Source organism: Vigna radiata, chromosome 6 (assembly GCF_000741045.1).
Source record: "Vigna radiata var. radiata cultivar VC1973A chromosome 6, Vradiata_ver6, whole genome shotgun sequence".
NCBI classification, from domain to species: Eukaryota; Viridiplantae; Streptophyta; class Magnoliopsida; order Fabales; family Fabaceae; genus Vigna; species Vigna radiata.
The window spans coordinates 7,733,259-7,752,878 of NC_028356.1; the positions used below are offsets into that span (position 1 = coordinate 7,733,259).

Sequence of the window (19,620 nt, forward strand, 5' to 3'; positions counted from 1 at the left end):
AACTCACCCACCCAAAATTGGTTCTAGGCTTTTTGATGAGGTTCTAACCTTCCTAAATCGAAGTATAGTTGATTTTAAATTGGTTTAAGGGTTTACACTCTTTCCTAACACTCATCCCTAGTAGTTATGCATAAAATTAGGATCATTTGCTTCACTTTCATTCACTTAAGAGATCAAACTCGAATTTACCAATTGTAATCTGTTTCGGACCAATTTGTCAATTCCTACAAGTCACATATGACTTACCTAAGTGATCTAAATTGCCTAGAACTATCTAAAACTCTTAATTCAAATTTTGACTACTCTAGTTCCTCTAAAATAGCCTAAACCACCTTGATTTGCCTAGCTTTTCCTTTATAATCTTTCACAACAAACTTTTGCTTCCTTCTAACATTTTAAATTCTCATTACCTCTCATCCCATCTACTTTATTAGATAACAATTTCAGAATCAAAATTTGACTATCACATAACACTTTATTCATACACGCTTTTCATCAAATTTCAATTCAAAACATCAACATTTCACCCAATCACTTCAAATTACACTCTTCAAACAAAATTCACAAATCATACAACCAAAGATTTATTACAATAGAGAAGGAATCTAGCTTCCCTTACCTGGAAATTCCATAGTGCAGCTCAAGATTTTTCCTCCGCGGTTTCTACATTCTCAAGGACTCCCAAAAACCCTAAAGACCACAAGTAGTGATCAAAGACAACTCTTAGAGCTGGGATTGAAATTAAATTGAAGGAAAGGACACAAAAGACACATGCAATCAGTGAGATTGTAGGTCTTAGGTTTCCTAACAGCAAAGAAAGGGGAAAAACAACTTACTCGATTAAACTGAAAATTTGATCGGTGCGACTCAGAGCCTGTGACGTCAAGATCGTCTATGCACTTTCAAAATGGAATTCCAATGGCTCAACGGGAAAGAAAGCTAGAGAGAAGACAATATTTTGAAAGAGCAAGAGGTTAGTGAGAGCTGGTTTGGGAGGAAATGAAACGACATGATTTTAGAAAATGTATAATGGAGCTACTGTTATGGTTTAATTTTCTTAAAACATAATTTTATTATTTTACTATTATTAAAAATTTATATTTTAATTTATAGGTTATTACACAATTGATGATACATTTAATAATATTATATATTTATCTCATTAACAATAAAAAGAAGTGAAAAATAATTTGAAATACATTTTAAATTTCTGAATTAATCAAAAAAGAAAAAAAAATAATCCAAACCATTTAGCAAATTCAACTCTGAAAGCTCATTACCACCAAAAATAATTTGTTTAAATCTACAATGGTTAGAAAATTCACTCTATAAAAAGATTGAGTATTTATTTATAGGGTTGATCGAAAGTAGTCGACATTATCCTCTTTAGGGAATTTAGAAGATAAATATTTTATTAGTTATTGAAATATAGTTGCTTAGTTTTAATTTGTATGAATAGTCGATTTAGTATGATGAGTATAATTATATTTTATTTTTACTTTTTACTTTATGAATTTAAAATATTTCTTTAAGGACAATTTTAAGCAAATTAAAAACGGCACGTCGTTTTAGTTGTGAACTTGATAGACTTTGTGCCGTTTTGAATGGAAAACAAACGGCGCGTCGTTGCATAGCGACCTTAAGTTCTTCCTTTTCAATTATTTACTTTCTCCCGTCGCTCTTTAGTGCTTCAGAGTTTCACAAAGAAGAATCATGGTGTGGGGACTCTTCCCCGTTGATCCTCTTTCAGGTATTCATTTTTTCCAATGAAAGGAAACTGATATATATCTTTTTAATTCTTTTTTGTAAGATTATAGGTTAATGACAGTTTCTGTTAACATACTATTGGTGCGCCAAAAAAAGTTATTGTATTTTTTATTTTTGAAAATTTGTGTGCAGGTGAAGATAAGTATTATATTTTCAAAACTGGAATTTACAAAGTTGGTCGAAAAGGTACTGTAATTTGCCGTTCCTTCTGATTATTTTCAAAACTCTTGTCTTTTGCACATAGTTAATGGTTAACCAATTATCTAAACAGTGTGGCTGAAGTGTTTGATTGATTTTCAATGCTAATGCTGAAAAGAGTATCCACATGGGACTCTTTTCTGGCATTGCAAAGTAACCTACCTTTGATAGAGTGAAAATGTTGAAATTGGGTATGAGTATTTTTGACAAAGACTGATTTGGAAGAAGGGCTTACGGCATTAAGACGAGGGCTTGCCCGTGAGTGAATTTTACCTCTAACATGCACAACAATGATAAAAAAACTTATCCCACCAGGGCTTCTAATACGCACGCTCAGGAAATACCCTCCTGGCAACATGATCACAGAGACTCTCATACCACATCTATGACCGTTTAACCCAAGTTTGGATGTTATGCAGATTCTTTTTTAATAATTTTTATCTCCATTATTTTGTAGTCTGTATCATAAACTACAGCAATACATGTCATTGTCCAGATTTAGGACAGAACCATTAGTGAAGGACTGGTGCACTTGAAGCTAATTAACTGAAATAAAAACAAGTATAACAACAACAACAATAACCACAAAATGTTATTCCAATAAGTGGGGAGGTCTGTTAGCATTTGGCTCAATTAAAGACCAAGGTTTTCGAGATATTATTTATCATGAGATCCTTCCTGACAACATATTTTGATGCTCCCCCTCTCCTCTTCGTAGGACTAAAATTCATGTAACTGAAATAAAGCAAATAAAGTAAACTAAATTTTAAAGCTAAAGTGCTGTCCCTATAGAGCAAAATGACATGGAGATGGCTTCTCAGATTAGATTGTTATGACAAGTTTCTCCCATTTATTTTTCATTCACAAATTTTAAGCTTTTTCTTATGATGATTATTACGTATTATTGATTTTTTGAATATCATGGTGACGCTTTGTATGAACTTGCAACTAACTTCTTGTAGGTTGTGACGTGATAATCGCTAAAGATAAAGGTGTTTCTCGGGTTCATGCAGAAATAGTTGTTAATACGATGAACCTATTAAATCCTTTATCAAATGAATGTTCTCATTTGTCACGCAACATACATATTAGAGATTGCTCCAAGTATGGGACATTTATTAGCAAAAATGTTGGGCCGAAGAAAAAAGTTCATGAGCTACCAAACAAACAAACACCTCTAGAGGATGGTGACTTTGTCTCTTTTGGCACTGGTAGCGCTACCTACAAGTATGTCAACTATGTCATCAATTTCCTTATATTCTTTTTGTGACATTCACTTTTCATTTTAGAAAATACTGTGCAGTACCTTTCTAGATTTGAGTTTGTATGTATATGTACACTCAATCTCATAACATTTGTCTTTCATCATATGTCTGCTGAAATGCTTTCAAATTTAATCTGACAGGTTTTGCCATGTACCCCTCGTTTTTTTCATCTGTTCCTCAAATAAAGTGGATCAATCCATTCAAGAGAAAATTTCATCAATTGGTCAGTGGTGGAAAGAACATGTGAAGGCTCTTCAGTTCTTATAATTCATGAATGTTTGCTGTGTAATTGCTTTAAATTATGTTTTTACGTGCACATGATCTTGTATTTACTTAAAACTATTAAAGAAGCAAACACTGAGCTAATGGAAATTTGTGCTAGAAGCAGTATTTACTGTGTGATAAGCGACCCTTGGTTTGAAAGGCATCTATCAATGTTCTTTTTATTTTATCCCATGCTAGTTGTGCAGTTTTGATATTATGAAATGCCTAAATTTTTGTAGTTTCAACTTTCAACTAACACTATCTATCATTTTGAGAAGAAACTGATATATATGTTGGAATGGAAGTAGAGTTTGCATATCTTTGATGGTAACTTGGTATTATGTAAATTTAAATTATAATGTTCAGAAAAAGCTTTATCTTGCAACATAAGCTGTACGAGACTCAATTTATTCAGAAAAACTTCACACTATGTTGTGACATGAGCTATAAATTTAATTTGCTTTTCCCTCCAAACAGGAAAAATAATTATTTTTTGGAAGCACTAGACTAGACTTTGTTTTCATGTGAATGCTGGATATTGACCAACTAATACATTCAATGTAGGTGCTAGTTTTACTCATACCTTAGGTGAAGGGTGCACACATGTACTGGTAGATCAACTCATGCCGTTGAAGAAGGATCTTGTTGATGCTGTTGTGGCAAAAAAATCTTGTGTTCTTAATAATTGGCTTGAGGTATTTAAGCATTTTGGTTTGCATTTTTGTTCTTTACTTTTCATTTATCTGTCACATTCAAGCGATCACGTGTATTCACAGTTTGATAGCATGAAAGTTAGTTTCTTATGTAATTGTTGCATTTGAATTTTATTTTTTTTCTTTTGCTTTATTATTTTATTAATTTTTAACATGTCCTTTGAAAATCTTTTAAGATTGATATAGCATTTTACAACAGTAGAATAGGTTATGTAAAAGGAGAGCTGATGTAATGGATTTAATGCTGGAAGATTCTTTTATAGTTTACACAGCTATGATATATTTAGATATCTGTTACCTTCTTAAATTGTCAGAATGATTTGCTAAGAATCAATTCAAGAATAAGTTACAATCATAAGTTTATAATCATAACTTTTCATGTAGCTTGTGGACCATTCTCTTCATATAAGAGTCTCATGATTTGGTCTACTTTAAAGGTTAGATAGTGCCCTGAGAGTACGAAATTTTTTACATGTTTCGGAAGTTATTTTGTGTTTGCTAAGAGCATAGACCCTGAACTGTATGCTAGAATTTGTATTCCAAGTCGTGACCTATGGTAATATTAATTGTTGCTTATAGGTAAATCATAGAATGATAAAATTCATTTATTATAACAAATCATCAAGGGTAAACATTAATTATAGTCTTGAATTGTGAGAGTTGATTGAATGATTTAGTCTCCAGCCAGTAGAGAACTTTTTCTCATGTTTGAATTTTAACCTTTCCCTTGTAGGTTTTTGCAGAAAAGAATATCAGCATTGAAATTCCTAACTGTCATTCGTGAGTATTGCTTTGACTTTAGAGTTTGGTAATGCTAGTTTTATATTCCATGACCTTGTGACCAGTTTATTTAATTGAAGAAGCTTTCTTTTTCTTTTCTATTTCCTCTTCTTTCTCAATTAGATATATTCCAACAGTGTCAGTGAATGGAGAATCTATAAAAATTGCCGACCCCAGATCACGTGAAGATTGTTTGAAAGGATACACTTTTTTGTTGGAATCTGATCATTTGGTACTTCTTATTCAAAGTCTTTTATACTCACTGTAAACCCAACTTAGTACTAGCTAGTTTTGAGATTTCCATTTTTAAATAATATGCCGAAACATTTTATGTACTTTATTCTTGGAAATTTTTTTAATGTTCATATGTAAATATGCTGGAGGTTTTGAAACTCTAAGATGGAAACATCTTGATAATTTTGAAGCATAGCTTGTCTTGACAGGGTTCTTTTTTTAATTCTTCTTCCTGCTTGTAGTATAAATTTCAGGATCAGCTAAAATCTTTATTGGAAGTGGCTGGTGCAAAAGTTGTTTCCTCTGGAGAGTTTTGTTCAAATAGTCAAGTATGTATTTTCATTTCTATCTTTTCTATATATGAATTTTTGTGTGTGAAATGTTTTGATTAAAAGGAATTAAGGGTAGACATAACATTAAAATTGAGGTTTTGGGACATGTTGAAATCAAAGGGGTATATGAATAATGCAAAGTTGTATTGCAATTTTAGTAACGAACAGGAGACAATTGACGCAGTGGGAAAAATTAAAGATGTCATTACAGGTTCTAAAGTTTAACTATATCAGTTCAATATCATAAAATGTTGGTTAATTAATGAAGATAACACACATAGGATATGAGCTAGGTGGTTGAAATGGATAAATACATCATGGGTTATTTGTGACTACAAATTGCATATGAAGCTCAAAGGAAAATTTTTTGGTATCACTATAATCCTATACAAAAAACTATAGTCAATATGGTAGTTGTTAAATATAGTGAAAATTATGTATGTGATTAATTTCTCTTGTGTTGAATATACACATAAGGTCCTCTATTATATTAGAAGAAATATGAGTTAAGTCCAAAATACAAATAAGAAATAATAACAAACTAATTAAAGATAAAAGATAAATATAAAATAAAGATATTGATGGAAGCAGCTTCTATCTTCAAGAAGAAACAACTTTCCGATAGAGAGGTGGCAGCGGAATTGGATTTGCGGATGAAAGTGGCTGATGTACACCAGGTGTTTGTGGAAATGTTTTGGCGTGATTTGATATGGTGTGAGAAGGAATTCTAGCTCAAACAGCTTTCCTAAGGGGAAAGAAGCTAGAGGAGGCAAAGCTAAAGCAATGCAAAGTGTTTGAACTTGAGAGAAGTGACTGAATTTTGACAGCATTTCATTTCTACAATCAAGTTGATTTACAATGAAAGAAGCTTCTCTTTTATAGATGGAGAAGGCTTCAAGTGCCGTGCAATGGAAGCTATACATTCAGCTTGTTGAAAACGTGCAGAAAGATGGAAGAAGCTTGTAGCAGAAGCTTGACAGCTGGCCACATGTTCCTTGTGATAAACATTTAACACGTGTTAAATGTTTATGTTGCTGGTGTAAGCACGCTAAGCCAACCAAGGTCTTCGCTAGGCTTCTTTTTGTGTGAGTCCGAGAGTTGTTTCCCTGCCCAAAGTTCTCTCTTTTTGATTCCTTTTCTTGGTAGGCATAGTTTTCTACTTTTATTTGGCAATCTGCAAAACAAAGAAAAGTATTTAGTTTAAGTAGAATCTATCTAAGACTTTAGATAAGGAAAGAGTTTTCGAAATCTTTATTCTACTTCCCTTTCTTTAGTCTTAGTTGTAGTTGATACTTCTTTGGATGGTAAGTCCCTCAAGGGATTGTCATCAGATGATATATCTAACATTAGTAAATGTTGAATTTTAAAGGAACAACAAAAGGAAAAAAAGGAGTGCTAAGATGAATATATGACTACACAAGAAATACATGATACAGAATAGAATGATTGCATACTAAGGCGATATTAATTTGGCATGAATTGTTGCAAAGATTATAGATAATCGGTTAAGGGGGTTTATACATGCATAAAAGGCCATTATTGGCACTATTGACTTTTACCTTGTGAATACAGGTCGAAAGAAAAGAAAAAAGACATTAGATAATTATTAAAATGGATTTCATGATGATTTATATATGAGGATTTGATTTTTAACCAAGTTTGATGAAATTGTGTGATCCTTGCTCTTGACTTCATCTAGTTGAATAAGTCTATTATTGTTGACTATCTCAACCTCTCTACTGTTAGAAAGATAGTCATCATTGAATAGAAAAATACTTCAAGCTCTTAGTCAACAACTCTGATTTCTCTGTTTTCGACACCACATATTCTCAGGCCGATTATCTTCGCATCAAAGTTATGTACTTCAGTATTGTGATTCTCACGTGTTTCGTGTAGGATTCAAATTATGGAGAGGATGATCGTGTGGTTTGTGTCATCCCAGAAGGACCAGCATTCAAGTCTAGTCTCTTTGATAAACTGAGTTCCTCGCTTACAGTTAGTGAGATGGATTTAATTTGTGCTGCTCTGAGTGGACAGCTAGATCTGTCTATTTTGAAATCACCATGCAGTAAGTATTCCTATTCTCTATATCTCAAGTAATATAATTGCACGGTCTAAAACTTTGTTTTCCTCTCCAAAAATGAAGAGCCCAAATCAGTAAATATTTTAAAATTATTTTTCTTTGCTTTGTTATACCTTTGTTTGCTGCTGCTGAGTGTAAAATTATGTTTGAGGCTCTGATTCCGCAAAAGGGGGATGAAATTGGCTATAAGAGGGAAACTGTTCAATCAAAGACTTTCAAATTTATTTTGGTTTGCTGGTACTAATAACAAGTTTTGTTATATGTATGCTGTTTTATGCATACTGAAAAATCAATGTTTCACAGGACGTAACTGCCATTTATTTATTGCATTATTGTCTAAGTTGGAATGTCTATATTATCAAACTAATGATGAATTAATATGATTCTGCTATTGCTTCTCCATGATTTCTTTTTAAGTGTGACTTGGGTCTAAGAAAAGGGGGAGGGGAATGAAATAGCGTTATGGCATTGCCAACTTTTAGAGAAACTGCCCATCTCAATTTGCATCTTCTCAGATGAAGAATCTCTTCTGGGTTTTTTATTAATCAAAATCACTTTTCATGAAAGCAACTAACAAAATGAACACATTTGCAGTAATGACATGGGCACTTGAAAATATAAGAACCGTCTTGATTTCTTAGTTGATCACCTCATCACTGAATACACGCATGTGCACACAGTTACATGTAATTAAATATTATTGCAGGGAATAAACTAACTAACTAAATGCGATATTCTACAATACAATCCCTAATTGTAGGGATGTAAATTAGCATATTATCTTATATAAACTAGCATGTAATATTAAATAAATTTGTATTTCAGTGTTCCAATAACAAGCACTGTGTTGTTGCAGTACTTGTTTCGTCGTCATGCTCTACAGATGAGACAATTGTTGCAGATTCAGATACTGAAGTTGAAACAGCCACGTCGGCCCGCTCCACTGAGGCATTCAGCAATGACAATAATGTAAAATATGAAAAAACGGAAGAAATATATGATGATTCTTACGCTTTGGGTAAGAGAAAACATGAGAGTATAGAGGCATCCTCAGATGATGTCTTAACCAAATTGCATGACATTAAACGTGCAAAAACAGAAACATCCGTGGATGGTGCTTCTGTCAGATCACATGCCATCAACTTCGGGAATGATAACGATGGTGTCAAAGTAAAGAAAGACAAGGTTGATGATAATGAACCTGGACATTCAGATGTTGTTTACAGCCAAAATTTAATTGTTCGAGATACAAACATACGGAGTAGCATAAGCACTTCACCAAACAGCAGTTTTCCAAATTTTAAATGTTTCAGAAAGGTATGTAGTTGTGATGCCGCATGTCGGCTTAAAAAAGTGCTTATTGTTGAAAATTGAAACCAAACATGTTTTGGTTTTGTAATTAAATTTTATCTTGACATCTAAATACCTAAAAACCTTGTTGCTTCATGCAATGGCAATTATTAAATTTTAACATATATTATTAATGTCATGGTTCATGAAACCTGTGCCTACCCTGACCACTTTTCTTTTAAATGGAATTTCAGGCACACACTCAGTCTGGTAATAGCTTTGACAATCTTGTTCCATTTGCAAAATATCCATACAAGTAAGAATAATACTAAATATGATGTTATTTTGTCCAAAAATTTAGCTAGCCTATGCTTCATTCCTTTTCTGCTAGTGATAGGTTATTTGATAGTTCAATTTTTTACTTCCCCAGGGATTCTGACTGTGGGGATGATGAAATGTCTGAGTTAGTGAAGGAGGAGAAAAGGCGAAAGAAAATGGAAGCTGTCGCAGATGACCTATTTAATAATGATAAGGTGAGTCTAATACTCCTCCCACAGCCCAGAGAGAGAGAGAGAGAGATCTGGTCCATACGTAATCTTGATTTTTGAGTATCTACCTTAACCTTTTGCATGTCCTGTTTCAGGCAAGGAAACGAGGCACAGCTGGTTCACGAGGCACTGTTGGTTCTCTTCGTAGCATTCTTTCTTCATGAAGGTAATGATGAAACTTTAAATTAGTGCAAAAATTTATAAAAATAATATCCAAACCATTAATATGACAAGGGTCTGATGTGATAAATGCTGGAAGTATAACACCACTTGGCATTACACAGATAAAAGAATAAAGATATTTATTTTACATTTCCGAGCAAGAACACAGAATAAAATTGGAACATAGAAGAAAATTGGTGCACTATTTAGCTAGGTCATTTATCCATTTTGATTGAGTATTCTATCAGTTGCTTCTAGGCCTTATGCAACAAATGGATTAAATGTGAATATTTGGTCAATCTGTCCTGGTTTCATTTCATAATTTATTTGGTCTTTTTGCTTTTTCCAAATGTGTGACACTTGGTTAAATAATAACATAGGAATGTTAGCAACACTCTTTTAAACACTCCCATAATATGTTGTGCTACTGTGCCTTTTTTTTCCTCTGAAGTGGGCATGGTGGAATGCTATAGCAGAGATTTGTCCAAAGACGTGGCTTCAAAGATGCTGCTCACTTGATGCCAGTTTCAATTGAAGGTTGAGTTTTTCACTTGTGTGGGTTTTGATCGACAATGAAGTGAGGTTATTGGCCATATATGGTGACACTCTTCTTCTTATATTTGAGTGGGCTCTTGAAGGATCTATCTAGTGACCCTTGTTAGCATATGAAGTAAACCAAGAGTTCATATTTCAGAGGAGTGATATGACCATGTCTTTATCTTGGAAAGTGAAACAATATCATGTGGTGTGTGTACGGTAATCCTAGACACTGTAAATCATATTTATTCTCTTACTGTGCGACATACCATGTTGCTGCAACTTTCCTATTCTTTTGGTCCTGCTTACTGTAGAAGTGGTATTAGAAGAACTATATCCTACTTAAACGTCAAAAAATGTTAGAATAATAATTCTGTCGAGTTTAACCACGAGGATTGTACGTATTTATTGAATTTGATTGAAATTTTATTTATGTTGTAAAGTTTTTTCGCAGTTAATCAAACATCATAAATTATCACACTAGTTAGTATATTTTATTCGCTTTTGTATTCATACGTTTGATAAAAATATCTTCACTCGAACAATAGCGCAATCCGATACAAGTTCGGATTAACTAAAGTTTTGATATTAAAAAGGTAAAGAATTGTGTTTAATGTTAAGCCATTGTTCAAAGAATTCTTCTTTGAGCTAAGGAGATGAAAATCATTTGAGTGTAAGATCAACTATACGTCCTAAAACTGATCAGACCTATAAACCAGCGTTACCAATTTACGGTTTATTTTATTTTTGTACAAAGACAAACAACAAAATACATCCAATAAATTGTATGCTACTGTGTCATGTGGGTCCAGATCCAGTGAATAAAAGTACAAAGATTTTCGTTATTGAACATATAGATACCAATATATGCTATAAGTATAGTCTGCAAGAGAAGTGGCTGAACAACAAGAATTAAAATACAAGAACAGTAATATCTCGAAATGGTGATGGAAACAAAAGTCCATCAAAAGAGAAATCTCAATCAGGGAACACAAAGAAATAAAACAAATTAAATAGTAATAATGAAGCAATCAGCACGTTCTGGTAAGTATAATGAACATGCGTATGTAGATCATAAAAATCACAGCCTTAACCTGAATTTACAACTACTGCTCTGAATTCTAATAGAACTATTAGCACTAAGGTTGTCCACCACAATATTGCACCTAACCCTGAACTTGATTGTGAACAGTGTCAACTTCCCAAATTTGATCCTCACAGGCTGATTCACCTTCAAATTGAGAGGCACATTTCCTGTGTCTTGCAGCTGCTGCTGAAGGCTACTTTGCAGACCAGTAGCATCCTGTGTTTGACCAGTGAGAGGGATACTGAGCACTGTGGTGTTGCGGTGACCTTGGTAAAACTTTGGTAAAGACCCTTCACACAGTTTTGTGTCATCATACCAAGCACTTATATGGCTGCCACCTCTGTAGTATATTCCAATCTTCTTGTTAGGGTTTCTGGCAGTGATTGTCAGGTTGAAAGTGGCAGATAAACTGTTGTTGTCAGAGATATCAAACTGTGTGACTATAAGCTCATCCACAGAGTACTTTGGAACCTTTGGTCTGAACACAAGGTATAGTATCCCAACTGTGATACCAATGGCCACAATCAGAATCACCAATATGCTTATCAACCAACAGAAAAACCTGCAGCAGCAGCTTCTTCTTTTCTTTGGTGGCCTTGAATGCATCACAGGAATGGTGTGTTGTGGAGGATGTTGTTGCTGTTGTTGTAGCACTACTCTCTCTGGATCACCTGCATCTGATTTAGACATGCTTCTTGGCACCAAAGGTGCTGAAGGGTGGTTTGGTGCTTCAACATCATACACAGGATGAATTTTCTGAGGGTCTGCAGCCATCTTGAATTTTGGTTTAGGACAATCTCACAGAGAAGTTGTGTTTGAGGTTGTTTTGGTTGGTTTCTATTATCTTTTGTTTGGAATCAATGTACTTATATATGTGTAGACAGAAGCAAAGGTTGACATAAACACGTTTTGAGGAAGTCTTATAAAGAAGAGTTTGAAGATTTGAAGCTTCCCAATGATGACTCCAATGGCCAAAAGTGTGACTTCTTTTTCATATCATATATTTCTTTCATTCATAAAATTTGAATAGAAAATAGTGTTTGTAGAAATTACGTTTGATACTGTTCAAACGTGTAACTTCTTTCTTATATCATGTTAAGGTTAATATTCAATGTTTGTGTTGTGTCTTTATAGAAATAAGATAATGCCGCCGAAGCTTCTTTCTTTAGTTTCTTGGTTTCTCATTTGCATGACGTAACTCTGTCATGCTTTCTAGACCATTTTCCTTTTCTAGGTCAATTTCACAATTTTCCACCAAAAACTTCAACCTAAACGGCTACACGCAAAATCTGAGGGTATGCAACAAAAAGAAAGAAAAGATTAAAACTTTTGTATTTTTTTTTTCTGAACTTTTGACATTTTTTTATTATGTCTTTAAAATACATTGATTTTAATATATTTTAAAATATTAAAATCAAAGTATATTTAAGGCAGAATAATAACACTAAAATCTAAGGATCCAAATTAAAAAATTATAATTGTTATTTAAAATAATAAGGTTGTTATAATATATTATTAAGTATGAATAGGTTGGTGACATTTTATAATGACCATGTGTAATAGATATCCTTTTGTCTTAGAATTTTCTTCTATTAAAAGAAGAAGGGATTAAAGTTCCACGAGCCGAATATAAAAATGTGCATAAATTATTTAAAAATGGTTATAATAGAAATACCATCAGAACATTACTCTGTTAAGTTATTATGCTGTAAATGATAGTTGTTTGAAAAGAATACACAGCATGTTAAATCAGGCACACAATAAAAAAATTGAACTCAAATAGGAAAGTTGTTTAATTCAATTATTACATATTTGTATATTGACATTTATATAATTAATATGGTTCGTTACATATTCTTCAAATGTATTTTTGAATAAAACCGAATATATTTGTTATATTATGATTTAAAATAAGAAAAATATCCTTTACACACTTAAAACTTTTACATTTATTTAATATTATCATTTTTTTACTCTTTACTTTCTTTTTTAAAATATAAAAATTTTCTTTAACTTTTATTATTATTTTACTTTAGTACTCTTTATCAAATAAATGTAAAATTATGTTACAGTATGATTACTCTTAAAAATAATGTTTTATTAGTTACTAAAAAGAATCACAATGATTATATGGTTTTTAGTTATTTTATTTTTTGTTCCACATTAAGATGAAGTATAAGCTTTAAATTGAAGGCAGTAATTGTCAATGACTCTAAAAATAAGGCATTTTTTTCTCTCTTTTGTGAGACTTTTATATCTTTGTAGTCTCTTTCTATTAAAATATTGTCTCAAAAATTTAGCCACCTTAATAGTTTGGTGAGTAGGTTAGAAAACCCATATGGATATAATAAATATTAAATGTTAGACAAAATTAGTATTATAATCTTAATTGATGATTTGTACAATAATATTTCTTTTATCGCACACTGAATAAATGTGACAACATCATATAAATCATTCACAAAATTATAGAATTAGTTGATAATAATCTAAACATTTGAGAATTAAGAAATCAATCTTTTGTTTTCCTTGACTTGAACGAAAAGCTGAAATATTCCTTAAAAAGTCTTAAGTCACAACAATAAATGCATTTTTTTTTTTACAGATAAAACGTTTCTATTGTTAACTTAAACAAATGGTTGTTTTGCCCTAGATAGGCGTTTGTTTCAAAAGACCAAGTCAAAGTCATGCCTTTTAAATTTTAATTAGAGCAATGGTAACATGAGTAATTTTTATATTTATTTAACACAGATTATATGAGTAAAATAATTTTTTGTATTTTTTTAAAAAAAGTAAGAAAATAAAATATAAAAAAAATAATATTAAATGAATGTAAAATTTTATGTGTATTAGATAATATTTTTCTTCTAATTATTATTACTATTAAGAAAAAAAAAATCTTTTGACATACTTTTTTTACACTTGACATTATTTTTTTATTTTTTTCCTTTTTAAAAGAAAATATAAAATCTTATACTTTAGGACTATTTTATCTTTATATAATATATTATATGTAAAATAAATGTAAAAATGTGTCTTACTTTTTTATTTAAAACTTATGTATGAAGTTCATGTACATTTTAATGTTACATTATTATCATTAGAGAGAGCATACGGGGATCCGAAAGATGGTGAACTATGCCTGAGCGGAGCGAAGTCAGAGGAAACTCTGGTGGAAGCCCGCAGCGATACTGACGTACAAATCGTTCGTCTGACTTGGGTATAGAGGCGAAAGACTAATCGAACCGTCTAGTAACTGGTTTCCTCCGAAGTTTCTCTCAGGATAGTTAGAGCCTCAGGCGAATTCTATCGGGTAAAACCAATAATTAGAAGCATCGGAAAATCTTATCAACTCTGTTATCTCAAATTTTAATGACCTTTATACTTAAAAAAATGTAATTTTTTCATGGTGGTATTGACTTTTTTTTACAAGACAAAAACACAAGTTCAATGAAGAATGGCACAAATTGTTGATTAACAGGAAGAGGTAGTAAAATGGAAAAGATGAGAGATCAACTTGAATTGGCCTTGATGAAACAAGAAAAAACAGTTGCGGGTACGCAACTCAAAACATAAGAAATGTCAACCTGGTTGAGCATCTAAGATACAACAAAAAAGGTGGAATTCATGCATCATCATAATCACACACACACACCCTTCTCAGAACCAATCCTGCCACGTCCAATGCCACTGCTGTGTTCATGATCACACTCTCTTCTTTTGCTATTCAAATTCTTCTTCTTCTTCACTTCAGATGACAAATTACATTGTCCCTCCTCTCTTGAGCTCAATCTTGAACTCCAGCAATCTGTTGAGTCAGCAGAGTTTGGTTCCCATGAAGAGCAGGAAATGCCTCCCCAGTGATGTTGACCACTACTGCTCACTGTGAAGCTGTTGCTTCCTGAAGACTCTTGGTCATCCATGTCAACTACCCCACCACCCCTCTTCACTGTCACATACTTGTGCAAGCTTGGTTCCATCACATCATCACCAACAACTACCTCAGATTCCACAAAAGGGCCCTTTGAACCTTCCACTTTCTTTCCATAGTACTCATTCCTAATAGATTGTTGAGTGGATGGACTTTTTCTGTCCTCAGGGAAAGCACCAGAGATATTGGAGCTGGTGGTGTAGCTCAGATCAGCAACGGCTTCAAGGATAGAGCAAGCCTTGGTTAGACAAGCTGGGAGAGATATAGAAGAAGGTTGTTGTGGTTGCTGAGGTTGTTGTTGTGCTGTGTTCTTTTGATGGAAGTTCTGGATGTCCTCAAGCAGTAGGGAGGCATAGGAATGTGTGGCATTCACATTCACCACAGCTTCAGGATTCATGTCTAGGTCTCTAGATCTTCTAGAAGATCTGCTTCTTGTTAAACCTTGGGGTTTAAGGTTGTCAACCCCTGATGAAACCACCGGTGTCTTCACAACAGCACTTTCTGAAGACACTTCCTCACGGTGCTCCTTTGTCTTGCAATTCACAAGCACACCCTTCTCCAGTGCAACTCTGCCATTTGGTTTCTGCAGTGGGAATGCCAAAATATCACCTTAATACCATCAATAACTGACGAGAACTACTGGTTTTTCCATGTAATCATCAGCTTTCCAAGTTAATCTAATTACACAATTAATTAAGGCTTTCTAAATTACCTTAACTAGGCCATTTATTTAAACTTCCTTATTTAAATTAAATAAATGAATGACTAGAAAAGGTAATGATTATATGCTTTACAACTAAATCATGAAAAACAAATCAATATTCTCATTAACCCGATGACATAAATGCACAATCACTACAATAACAGTTCTTTCTGATTACCTGCATGACTTCTGCTTCAATCTTGGGCTTGTTTTGTTGCACCTTGATGTTGGTATCAACCTCACTAAGAGGGTTTCTTCTGTAAGGAGATTGTTCTGCTTTCCTTGAGGAGTTATTACGGCTAAGAGAGGGTTGCTGGTGCTGCTGATTCTCACTCAACACTTTAGCATTTGCCACATTCCCATTAACTCTAGCAGGAGACTGAGCACGTGGTGATGCGGCACCCCTTGAGCCAACATCTCCAACATTTCTCTTAACAGTGACCCTCTTGGTGCCAGATTCTCCACCACAGTTGTTACTCTTATCCATAGCCAAAGATGAAACGGTGGCAGGAACGGACACCATTTTCCCAGGCCTAGAACTTGCATTTTTGTTGCTTGCATTTGCAGCAGTGTCAGATGATCTTCTACCGGGAGATCTACTCACTCTTCTTTCTTTGCCACTGGATTGGTCTCTTTCCCTACTTGGGGTTCTTCTCCTTCCCTGAGAACGCCTCGGGGACTGGCGGTGGCGGCGGCTCTCCGCCGCCACGTCGTTCTCCTCGCTACCACTGCCTTTGGCTCTCCTCTGTTCATCCTCAGCAGAAGTTGTGTCATTGTCACAGTTATCAAAATCAAAACTTCTCTTAGAGCCCGAGTACTTCCTACAAGAGCTACTTCTGCTGAGCCTCCCACACTGGATCAGAATTGCATCCACCTCCTCTTTAGTGCAGCTTGAAGTCCTCACTCCCACACCAATGTTCGGAGTGGAAGGCGCAATCATGTTATTAACGATAGATTCTTCATTGGTGGAAGCCCCATCACCTTTTTGTGGTGCTGGTGACTGAGCAATGAAAGGTAGGGATTTGGAAGCTGTTGTTGCCGTTGTTCTTTCCCTATCATCATGGCTCTTCCTGTGTTTGATGATGAATACCTCTTTCCTGACTTCACCTTCATGTTGTGGTGCTGATTCTGGGTCTTGTTTCTCTTGCAGTGTCTTCTTCTTGAGGCTCACTTCTGTGACACTGACACAGTTCTCAGAATGAGAAACTGGCTTGGATGAAGCAGAGGAGGAGGACCCGTTCTTCTTGCTCAAACATGTACCCATAGAGGCTACAGAAACGGTGGTAAATGACAAACAGAGTGAGATAGAAATTTGAAGAAGTGAAAGGAACGGAGGCACCCAATAAGAGAGAAAAAGGTGTTTAAGAAGATTTGAATTTCAATTAAATTAGATAAAGAGACAGAGCAGAACAAAGGTTGTGGCTTGTGGAAAGTGAACGTTGTCCAACAAACATTTTTTAAAAATTATCCTATGTTGGTATTAGCTTTAATAGAGAACCAAAGAAAGAGAAAAAGAATTCAAATTTTGTGTGACCCAGATGACCCCACTGAGACAAAACCTTCAATTTGTTAACTTTTTTCTGAAATAACTAAATAATTTGTAAAAAAATTGGATCTTGGGTGCAGATGCCAGATGGGTATCTCCAAGGTAACATGTTGTGTTTGTCTTTCTCTCTCAGGATTCAAATTTGCATGATAACGGCTTAATTTGTTTGGATAGAGAGACAATGTAAACCTAGAAAGTTCAGAGATTTTTGCATTAAAGGGTTAAAAAATGAGCAACGGCTATATTCCTTTGGATTGTTGTTGGTATTTGGGCCTTATACAAGAATGTTTACACTCACTCATATGTCTACCTCAATTTTATATACCACTTTTGTTTCAAAATTAACCCATAAAAAATGTAAACTTTAAAATAAATAAGAATATATACATTCTAATTTTAGTCCTTTTTCTTTTTTAATATGTGATAAATGTTTGATTATGGAATAGGATGTTTAGATGTTGAGTTATAATCGGTTAAACAGTAAATCATTCTTTAATTAAGTTAAACTACGAAATGTATTTAAATATTATCAATATTATTAATTTCATATATTGTGTTCTAAATTCTTTATTAATCCGGTAATTTACGGAATGGTTAAAGAAAAGATTTTACTGTTCAAAATTTAAACAGAGTAGATTTAATAAGTTTTGTTTCCTAAGCTTATATTATTCGATTGTTTAATACTATCTATTTTAGTATAAGTAAAGAATAAATTCATACTCATGAAATTTCTCTAATTTTCAAACAGATCAATCTTAAATACTCATTCTAAATATTGTATTTTTGTTTAACATAACATGAAATTTTTCTAATTTCCAAACAGATCAATCTTAAATACTCATTATAAATATTGTATTATTTTTGTTTAACATAACCTCATGAGAGTACAACTTATATCATTCATGCCTTTACTTTTTAATAAATTCTCAAATTTGACCAAATTTTTAATTGTGTATCTTATTGAACATTTTAATTAAAGTGTAATAATTATATTTTTTAATAAACGCTCCATCCCAACTGTTATCTGTTATCTTAATCCTCTGAGGATTATTAGTGAGTAATTAAGAAGATGTGGAACTATATTCAAGAATTTGATTTTCAAGATTATTGAAATGAAGTTTGGAAGAAAAGAAAGTCATAAAAGTGATATTCTGTGAAAAAGTGTGAGGGAAAAGTTAAATGAACTATTCTTTCTTGAATAGAACTATGAAGTACCAATAAAAGGCTATCTCATTCCTTTTATGAAAAGTAAAAACTATTATAAATATAATGAATAAATTATTGCCACATAATATACTCATAATTGCAGCTGTCTAATATAGTTTATTTCCAGAGTGACACCACTTATAGTTTGAAAATTATTTCAGGACAGAAGAAAAGAAAAAGTAATAATAAAAAATTATCCTTCTCTTTTTTCATTCAATTTAAATTTCAAAACTATAATTAATAATAAATTTGTACACTATAATCTTTTATAATTGTTAAATTTTAATCAATGTAAGGATTGAACTACAAAAATAAAAATGAATTTATCTGTATTAGTATAGGAAGACATACACCCTTTAAAAACTACTTTTTATCTAAATTTTAATTAAAAAAAGTAAATTTTTAATAAATAAAAAATAATTATTTATCTAATAAAATAAGTAATTGTGTGGAAGCAAAGTATGAAGTTTGAGCAATGGTGTGCACTTTGGAGAGTTCAATCAAAGTAAAGTGAAGATAATCAAAAGTAGCCTTTGACTTCCATAAAAGAAGTTTCTAGAAGTTCATCAATTTAGTTGTAAAAAGTGTTCCATTTCAACATTTACCAAAATTAGTTTCCTTTCAAATACATGTCAATCTACTTTCTAGAATATCTATCAATTTTCAAAATATGTTCCTAACATAAAAATATATTTTAAAAGCTCTTTTTTTTTTGCAGAATATAGAAAAAAAAAACTTAAAAAAATTGGAAAAAAAAGAAAAGAAATAAATGGAGGTGCATTGTATTTTGAATTGAATGTTTCATAATATATTTTCTGAAAATATCTTTCAAAGTTTAATATATTTTTTTTTATTTTTAGAATTAAGTATTTTGAAAGGTAATTTTTATATTTAAAAATACATTTTGGAACTGTTAAGTCGAACAATATAAAAAAATAATAAGATGTAGAAAATTTTATTATAATTTAATAAGA

At 32.7% G+C, this 19,620-nt stretch overlaps 3 protein-coding genes across 4 annotated transcripts; 1 reads left to right on the forward strand and 2 right to left on the reverse strand.

The window, feature by feature from the left end:
* The first annotated feature begins 1,646 nt into the window (after positions 1-1,646).
* LOC106765316 (nijmegen breakage syndrome 1 protein) lies at positions 1,647-10,615 on the forward strand. 2 transcript variants are annotated; one of them, XM_014649892.2, is made up of 14 exons: positions 1,647-1,750; positions 1,900-1,953; positions 2,928-3,192; positions 3,371-3,453; positions 4,059-4,189; positions 4,941-4,987; positions 5,111-5,219; positions 5,464-5,550; positions 7,450-7,621; positions 8,493-8,953; positions 9,181-9,242; positions 9,357-9,459; positions 9,570-9,640; positions 10,088-10,615. In XM_014649892.2, exons 1-13 carry the CDS (start codon positions 1,714-1,716, stop codon positions 9,636-9,638), a joined length of 1,680 nt encoding a protein of 559 aa, XP_014505378.1. In that variant the 5' UTR covers positions 1,647-1,713; the 3' UTR covers positions 9,639-9,640; positions 10,088-10,615. The 2 variants fall into 2 exon arrangements, with proteins under 2 accessions (XP_014505378.1, XP_014505379.1); XM_014649893.2 differs by having other exon boundaries at positions 10,113-10,615.
* A 320-nt stretch (positions 10,616-10,935) lies between these two features.
* LOC106764496 (NDR1/HIN1-like protein 6) lies at positions 10,936-12,090 on the reverse strand. Its single transcript, XM_014648776.2, has one exon. It carries the CDS (start codon positions 12,032-12,034, stop codon positions 11,255-11,257), a length of 780 nt encoding a protein of 259 aa, XP_014504262.1. The 5' UTR covers positions 12,035-12,090; the 3' UTR covers positions 10,936-11,254.
* Positions 12,091-14,765: 2,675 nt separating this feature from the next.
* Positions 14,766-17,358, reverse strand: LOC106763042 (uncharacterized protein At1g65710). The gene is made up of 2 exons (XM_014647202.2): positions 16,073-17,358; positions 14,766-15,774 (listed from the first exon to the last, which is right to left on the reverse strand). The coding sequence occupies exons 1-2, from the start codon at positions 17,156-17,158 to the stop codon at positions 14,902-14,904; spliced, it is 1,959 nt and encodes a 652-aa protein (XP_014502688.1). The 5' UTR covers positions 17,159-17,358; the 3' UTR covers positions 14,766-14,901.
* Between the last annotated feature and the right edge of the window lie 2,262 nt (positions 17,359-19,620).

Coding starts and splice junctions, on each gene's coding strand:
- LOC106765316 (XM_014649892.2), top strand. CDS start 1,714: ATGGTGTGGGGACTCTTCCCCGTTGATCCTCTTTCAG. Junction 5,551..7,449: donor AGTTTTGTTCAAATAGTCAA/GTATGTATTTTC, acceptor TGTTTCGTGTAG/GATTCAAATTATGGAGAGGA. Junction 9,243..9,356: donor TTTGCAAAATATCCATACAA/GTAAGAATAATA, acceptor TTACTTCCCCAG/GGATTCTGACTGTGGGGATG.
- LOC106764496 (XM_014648776.2), bottom strand. CDS start 12,034: ATGGCTGCAGACCCTCAGAAAATTCATCCTGTGTATGATGTTGAAGCA.
- LOC106763042 (XM_014647202.2), bottom strand. CDS start 17,158: ATGGGTACATGTTTGAGCAAGAAGAACGGGTCCTCCTCCTCTGCTTCA. Junction 15,775..16,072: donor TTGAAGCAGAAGTCATGCAG/GTAATCAGAAAG, acceptor TTCCCACTGCAG/AAACCAAATGGCAGAGTTGC.